At 61.1% G+C, this 7,924-nt stretch overlaps 1 protein-coding gene across 6 annotated transcripts in view; it reads right to left on the reverse strand.

Annotated features, from left to right (window-relative positions):
* The window catches only part of TSPAN11 (tetraspanin 11), a 69,261-nt gene that overhangs the window by 6,762 nt on the left and 54,575 nt on the right, over nucleotides 1–7,924 (reverse strand). For 2 of the 6 annotated variants that reach the window (XM_081821047.1, XM_081821048.1), the window contains exons 4-8: nucleotides 7,170–7,244; nucleotides 6,178–6,282; nucleotides 3,941–4,099; nucleotides 3,518–3,652; nucleotides 3,244–3,321 (exon numbers count right to left, since the gene is read on the reverse strand). In XM_081821047.1, coding sequence (XP_081677173.1) covers nucleotides 3,256–3,321; nucleotides 3,518–3,652; nucleotides 3,941–4,099; nucleotides 6,178–6,282; nucleotides 7,170–7,244 — 540 coding nt within the window. In that variant the 3' untranslated portion in view covers nucleotides 3,244–3,255. Of the gene's footprint in view, nucleotides 1–3,238; nucleotides 3,327–3,517; nucleotides 3,653–3,940; nucleotides 4,100–6,177; nucleotides 6,283–7,169; nucleotides 7,245–7,924 lie in introns of those variants that run through there. The other 4 variants (XM_081821051.1, XM_081821053.1, XM_081821052.1 and 1 more) reach the window with 4 other exon arrangements.

Genomic DNA, 7,924 nt, shown 5'->3' on the forward strand with positions numbered 1-7,924 from the left:
CTGAGTAGTGAGTCACACGCCTGAGGCGGACAGAGGGGCCCTGCAGGGTCTTGCTGAAAGGAACAGGTGCACGCCCAGAATGCACAGCGGCAGCGCGGGAGGGACATGCAGCCTACCGTGGGCAGGACGTGCGCTGCAGGGGCGGGGCCAGCCCCCAAGCTCTGCTGCAACCTGCAGCCACACGCAGCTTCGTGCTCCGCGGGGACGGCTGCTAGAAAATTCCAGTTGTTAAATTCTCCCATCTGTCTCCTCGTAAATTCCGCCTGTGGCTCCTGTCTGTCCTCTGGTCCCTCCCGGGAATGTCCCCTTGCTCCCCCACACGCCTACCTTCGGGTGTTTAAAGGACTGTGATGGTGCCATATTCTCTGTGGCCCCCGACCTCCCTCGTCTGACTTCCAGGAGCCCCGTGGCTCCTGTCACTCACGTGGGCCGGTGTTCTCGGCCTGGCTGCACACGGGGTCCACCAGGGAGCTTTACAGGTATGTTGGCGCCGGGGTGCCAAGCCCCAGACAATGTGATTGGGCGGTGCCTGGCCAGTTCTAAAGCTCGCCCGGTGGCCCCCATGTGCAGCCAAGGTTGAAGCCTGCTGTCGTGGAGGCGCTGTGGAGATCCTGTGTCCCTCCAGCCAGCCACCGTGTCTCCTAAGCATAGTAGCGCTTGGTCCACACATACACGGGGCCACAAGTGACGTGTGGCCAAACCCCAAACAAATCGGGGTTTGTTAGGCACATTTTCTGTTTGGTGTACCGAGCATTCACAAGACATGCTTTAACATTCTAGAATATTGCAGCACATGAGGCTCACCGAGGCAGGGTCCTTACCAAAAATCATGGAACCTTAGAGCCCCAACTCCTGCTTCAACCCGAGCAGCTCGTCCCCATGTTTAATAGCCCAGCTCCTAAGTGAGATTTCCATGGATTAGAGAAGTCTGCCTCCGCACGGAAGGCTCGAAAATGTCCAACTCCTCCATTTTATAGGAAAGGAACCCGAGGCTCAGAGAGGGAACGTGACTTCCTCAAGGTCACATAAGGAGGGAGGCCCTCTGACTTCATAGCAAGGTCTCCTCTGGTCCTGGGCACCAGGGAAGCAGGACACTGCCTTTTATCTCCTGAGCCTTGGGGGTCTTGGAAAGGCCAGGCTGGGCATGTGTGGGGAAGGTGCCTGGTGCCCACTCCGGTGGACGAGGGCTGGGAGCCTGGGCACAGGCCTGGCCTGAGCCCTTCCTCCCGGCTGGTGGCCGACCCGGACTTGGGCAGCTTAGTTCCAGCATCGGCCAGCAGAGGGAGCTGTGACCGAGGCTTGGCTGCTGCAGGGCCAGCAGGAGCGGGAAGAAGGGGAGAGGCCGGGCAACGGGGTGGGCGGGGGGCCCACAGCGGTGGCCAGGGGAAGCTCCCTCTGAGGGACACAAGCAGCAATTCTGCAGCGAGCTGCAGGCGACAGAGACTTCATGGGGGTGTGCGTGAGGAGGAAATGTCTGGGGCCTGCCGCCGTCCTGCCCGACAACGTGGCCCCCTGGGCAGCATCTACCGCCCTCCTTGCTTCACCTTGACCTCAGGCTTGGGACACTGGCGGACCCACGCCCTACCCCGGGCCTCACTGGCCCTGTCCTCAGCTTCCACAGGCTCCCAAGGCCAGAGAGGTCAGGAAGAAAGGGGTGGAGAGTGTGGCCAATGCTTGCTTAGTGTCCATGTGAGGTGGCCCCTCACACCTGAAGCAGACAGTAGGTTTCTGGAAACTTCAGTGGATCCTGGAGCTGGAGCACACAGCAGCCCCTTCCTCAGCCCCCAGCAGCAACTGCTCGGCTCAGTACGTGGGGCAGAAGGCCTATGCTAGGGAAGTGCAGAGAGGGGCCGTTGGATGCCCCCCCCCACACACACACCGGGGGGCTCCTGGCCTGCCTTCGAACCAGCGGAGGGGGGGTGGGGCGCACGCTGCTCTGGCCAGGGAACAACGTTCTGAGAAGGCTTTTTCCAGAGACAACGTGCCCACGTGGAAATGAATCCAATGATGACGGGTGCCATTTATTGAACACCTGCTATCTGCTCAGCAAGGAGCCAAGTGATTTACATATATATTGCTAATCCTCTCACCAAACTAGGGATAATTAACCCCATTTTACAAACAAGGAACTGAGGCCCAGAGACAGCATAACCAGCCCTGGGTTGCCGGGTCTGCCCCTCCAGCGGGTAGAGCCCTGTGGCGAGGCTGCGGCTAGATCCCGCGGGCGCGCAGGCGGATGTGGCCGGGCCGCGGTGATCTGGAAGGAACCCCACTAGGGCAGGTTCTCCACACCAACTGCTGCTACTGCGCCTGCTTTGCTTTCCATGGAACTCTCTGTTGGTGGTGGTGGGGTGGGGAGTTGGGCAAAGCAAAAGACCAAGAGCCAGGAGACCTGGGTGCCAGTTCAGGACGTGACACCCTCGGGAAGTCTTTTCTCTGGGTCTCAACTTTCTGATCTGTAAAATGGGAGAACACGGACACTCGCCTGGCACGGGTCTCGGGTTGCGGCGGGGATCTGAGGACAGAAAGTACCTGAGACCACTCTGAAGTCTACAGATAGCTGGACAACAGCCGCGTGCACTTATGGGGAGGCCTTCATGTGTGCCGGCACCGCGAGTGGGTCACGTTCATCACCTCGTTCTTATCTAGACCTTACGTGGCTGGGGACAGGATCCCTGTTTTGTGGATGAAGCAGTGGTGGGGCAGGAGCAGAGGCAGGGGTGGCCCCAGGGCTTCTGATGGCCCGGCTACTGCTCTCACCCCTCCCCTGGTCAGTGCTTGTGGTCGCAGGAGTGGGAGGGCGGGGCAGCACAGAACTCCCTCTTGCACCGGCTGGGCCCTTGCCCCCTGTGTCTGCCCCACCCCAGGGTGCCCCTCCTGACTCCTCTCTACCGACCCTTGACTGGAGCCACTGTGAGAGCGCCACTGATGTCCTGGGGGACAGCAGGGGGTCAGGTGGAGCACTGAGACGGCAAAAGGCATCGCTCAGAGCAGAGAGCTGGGTGTGCAAGGGGGAGCGCACATCCACGGACACACACATGTGCGCACGCACACACACACAGAGGAATGAGTGCATGTACATGCACACACATATACACACATGCACAAGCACACCTGAACGCATATCCGTGCATACAGCCCCACGTACACCTAGATGCATGCGGACAACCCGTGGCCCCACACATACCCCCGCAGGCTGTGCACACATACCCACGTGCACACACAGAGGGTGCATTCACATACCTGAGCCCACACTCACACTCCTCCCAGGTCTCTTACAAGTTCAAGTGGGCCCCCGGGCCCCCAGGCATTTTCCTTCATCTTTTCTGGGGGAAGAGAGTGACCACTGATGCACCCTTGGCTGCCGAGGGAAGGTGGGGCGAAGAGGAGGGGAGGAGAGGGCAGGACAGCACACGGGCGTGCAGAGGGTCAGTGATTTGCGATCCCCGCCAATGGGAGAGGGGCTCACAGCTCCTCTACGCAAGCCCCTGTCCTAATCCCGCCCCCTCCAACTCACCTGCAGACAGGCCACCCCGATGCCCACCGCCCCCATGAGCAGCAGGTGGTCAGCCAGGAACTGCTCCAGCTTGGTGATGCAGCCTCCCTGTAAGGTAAGGGCAAGTGCCACAGGATGGCCCGGAAGCAGGCGAGGCTGGGGAGGGAAGGGTGCTGCTGTCCACCCAGCTGAGGGCAGGCCAGAGGCTTAAAGGGCCTGGCCAGCCTTTCGGGTGCCCACAGGCTTCTCGGGTGACCCAGGGGCCTGCCATGATGTCCCAGAATCCCCCAGGGCTCTGTGGAGACCACTGAGGGCACGTTGCCTCATGGCCAGTGCGTGTGTCCTGCTCCCCCCCGCCACCCCGCCCCTCTGCCTGAGCCCGCCTCTCACGGGGTGGGGGTGGGGGTGGGGGCTCCTGGATGGCAGGGAGCTTTGGGCACTCACCTCCACCTTGTAGATGTTGGAGGGGTGGGCCCGTTGGCCACAGCGTGCCACCACCGTCTTGCAGCAGCTGTCGGGCACCCGGCGGCCCTCGGCCTCCCGAGACCGGATGTAGGCGCTGTGCTGCCAGTCAGCGGAGCTGTTACTCCCACAGCACTTGAACTGGAGGGAGAGACAGAGGCTGGGGGCGAAGAGCGCGCGCCGGGCTCCTCCAGCCCCTCCGTGGCCGGGCCGCAGGACTCATTATTCAGATATTGACCCAACCCCTCTTTGTCCTCCCTGTGAGTTCTCCTGTGCCTGCTGGAGCAAGGAGCTGGTCTCCCTGGGGCTTCTCTCCAGGCAGGTGCAGAAGCTGACTGCAAGACACCTTCTAGCCACCCAAGTCCTGTAAGGAGATGATGCTGGCTGTCCTGACGGCAGGGAGGGTCTGTGGGAAGATGGGCGGGGAGTAGATGCAGGTGGGTCCCTGAGAGAGTGGGGCTGTGTACCCCTGTGCAGAGCCCAGGGCCGGGCCAAGACCACATGGGGTGGGGGGGTTCCTGGTCACCCAGGGAGGCAGGACCCCAGGGAGGCAGGGTCCCTGGACCCTCATTCAAACCCTGAAGCCCCAGAGCCCTCAGACCTGCAGGGACGCAGAGAGGGTCCCAGAGCCCCAGTGCGGGCAGGTCAGTGTTGACAAGGGGGCAGTGTGGATGCTGGATAAGACGGGGGGCTTCTGCACCACTCCAGCACAGGAAAGCGCCCCCCCCCCGGGGGGTCCGGTGATGCAGACACACAGGACGTTGTTTCTCTCTTGCCCTTCTGAGTGGAGGGAGGGAGACCCCAAGTCCCCACATGAGCCACAGAGCCAGCTGTTTCGAGGCTGTCTCTGGTGTGTGGAGTGCAGGCAGGGCGGGAGTATGCTCAGTACAGTTAACAAGTGTGTGTTAGGCACCTACTATGTGCCGGGACTGAAGTTAGCCCGGGCTCACGCGTGAGTCCCACAGTTCCCGGCTTTCTGAGGCAGCTCAGTAGCTTACTAGGAGAGCCACAGGGAGACGTCGGAGCTGAGTAGCTCAGAGGAGGAGAGGCGAGCAGCTCTGCTCATGGGCCAGGAAAGGTCCCACAAGGAAGAGGAGGAGCCCCGAGGAGGCAGGCAGGATGGAACAGCACATGGAGCCGGGAACAGCAGGGTGTGTGCCAGGAGTCACGCGGCATTATCCTTCTGCATGTCCCCTGGACAGGTGACTTAGCCTCTCTGGGCTTCCGTTTTGTCACTTGTCAATGGGGCTAACGGAGTACCTCCACGCCGGGTTGTGTGAAGACCGTGAGAGATGATTCTGGGAACCCTGGAGAGGAGAGCCCTGCAGGGCTGAGCAGTTAGGAAGAGACACCGTCTACTGCGACGGTCATTTCCTGAATACAGGCATGTGGGTGTCATTGACCTTAGGGGGTGCGGTCCACAGCCCAGATGCTGGCCCTGGCCTGAAGCCCACTGCCTTCTCGGGGCTGTTTCCTCAGGCCTAGCATGCAAGCCTGGGCCCAAGGTCCCTCATGTCCCTCTGGTTCTGACTGTTGCTGGCATGTGTGGGCTGCTGGCCACATGCTCTGGGTCCCCACGGAGACCCTGGGCAGTGGCAGACACTGGCTCCCGGCTGTGCCCTTCCTCATGCTGTTCCCCACTCTCTGACTGCCCCTCCCACCCTCTCTACCGAGGCAAACCCGGGCCCTCCTTCCTGGTCCCCCCGGATGGCCTCCCCAGCTCTCTCCTCCACTCGGAGGGGCCTCCCAGCCTAGCGCTGACTGCAGCTGTGTCGGGCTCCAGGACTAAGGCCCCGAGGGCAGGGGTTCAGGCTCCGTTCCTCACATGCGAGGTCCCACAAGTGCAGACTGAGCTTTGGACAGGGCTGACCAGCAGGTGCGTGTGCTAAGCGTGTGGGTGTGGGTTGGATGGGTGTGTACCTCTGTGTACACGGGTGCCCTTAGCCACTAGAGCAGCACACAAGAGACCCCCCTGGGCAGAGCCTACTGGGAGCTAAGCCAGTCTTGGGGGGATGGGGAAGGTGCCTCCCCCGCGGAACTAAGATGCCCCTAGAGCTCCGAGCCCCGCTAACCTCTGCTCTGCCTCCTTGCCTGGTATTCCTGGCTAAAAAGACGAAGGCCTCAAGCCCTAGATACAGAGCTGTAGATACAGAGATCGCAGGCTAAGAGTGAGGGTGGGGTGGCAGGGAGAAGGGGGACCGGAGCGGGCAGCTGCTTACATCCTGCTGGAGACGGTCCACTGACGTTGTGAGGTCGGAGGCTCCGGGCTGCCTGTAGTTCTCAGCCAGAGTCCGGCTCAGGTGCTGCTTTAGTTCGTCACTGAGCTGGAGAGCGGAGACGGAAGGTGGCGTCAGCAGAACCGCTCACGCCCATCTTGCTCCCCAGGCCCACTCGGAGCTAACTCTAGAGCATCGTGGATGTTGGACGGTGTAAGGGCAGAGGGGTCTCAGTGTAATGGGAGCATCCGTAGGAGACAGTTCGGGACCCGGTTCACGGAGAGAGGTTGCAAAAGCTGGGGCCCTGACGCAAGGCCAGACAGCTGACGGGCAGAGCTGAGAGGCGGGCTGCGGAGGGGCCGGCTCAAAGCCGGTGGGAGGGCAATGAGGCTGGGCACGGGGGGGGCGGGGAGCGGCTTTTAAATCTTTTTTTCATTTGATGATGAGGTGATACTCAAAATATTTACAATTGTTACCCTGTGGGCAGCCATCGATTGTACGGGTGCTGGCTTAAAATAACCAGTGTGGTCAGCTGTCTCACCCCGGTCATGGTCTTGAACCCCTGATTCCCAGCACCGGGTGGGAGGGCACCTGACTGGCCACTTCGTCCTTGTCTAATGCAGGCAGGCGAGGCCTGGAGCTGTCTTCAGAGTTCGGCAGGCAGCCCTGGCCCCAGCCTTGCTCCTTGGATGCTTGCCAGCTGGCTTCATCCTCTACCTCTGCATCCAAGGGGAGACGGGCCACCCACCTCCCATGGGGCGTCCCCACTCCCTGACTCCCACACTCAACACATCAGCATCCACAGATGGGGCAGAGAATTGCCGGAAGCGGGACAAGAAGGAGGACCTGGATGTGCGAGGATTGTTGGGGACCTGGGAGACAGGACGCCCCTGTGGGTCACTGCCCTAGCTCCCCCATTCCTGTTCACCCCACCACATGCTGTCGCCTCTGCGGGGTGCCGATGGGGAACATAGCAGGAGGACACTTGCACTCACCCTCCGGTAGTACATGTGGGCCAGGACCCCTGCCACCAGCTCAACCAGGAAGATCACCAGCAACAGGCAGAAATACTAGGAGAAAGGAGTCAAGGTGGTCACACGAGGATCAGGCCCACGTAGGCAGATGGTGCTCTAGGACTTCTAGAACAAATGTCTCCCCCAAGCAGTGGGGGAGGTGGGGCGACCTGCCAGGGACCCCATCATCCATGCTGTCTTCCTCCTCTTCCCAGCAGCTCCAGGTAGACTCACCTTTCCCGGCTGCTGGCACGGAGCTCCCCACTCACGCCTTCACCCATTGGTCTACTGTCAGTGCATTAGTCCATCCACCCACCTCAAAGTTATGGGGGGGGGGGACGGGTAAGTAAGTGACTACAATGCTGTGTCATGAATGTCAGAACAGGGCAAGGCTTAGAAATGATGGTTGGTCCTAGGTGGGGGAGGGCAGTCAGAGAAGGCTTCCTGGAGGAGGTGACACCTGAGTGGCATCTCTAAGGAGGAGCTTCCAGGTGAAGAAGGCAGGAGGCATGTGCCAGGCAGAGACGAGAGCATGTGCAAAGCCTGGAGTGCACAGAGGGTAGTGGAGGGAGCAGAAGAGGCTGAGAGCATAGGGGTGGCTGGGCAGCCACCAAGGCTCAGGAAATCGCAAAGGCACCCGCCCGGAGAAAGGCATCGGTGTGTCTTCCAGCCCCTCATGGCCCTGCAGTGGGTTCTAACTTCCTGTCGCCACCACTGCCTGGCCTTGTCCAGGCTGC

The sequence above is a fragment of the Leptonychotes weddellii genome, chromosome 5, assembly GCF_054177405.1.
Source record: "Leptonychotes weddellii isolate Sample4059 chromosome 5, ASM5417740v2, whole genome shotgun sequence".
NCBI classification, from domain to species: Eukaryota; Metazoa; Chordata; class Mammalia; order Carnivora; family Phocidae; genus Leptonychotes; species Leptonychotes weddellii.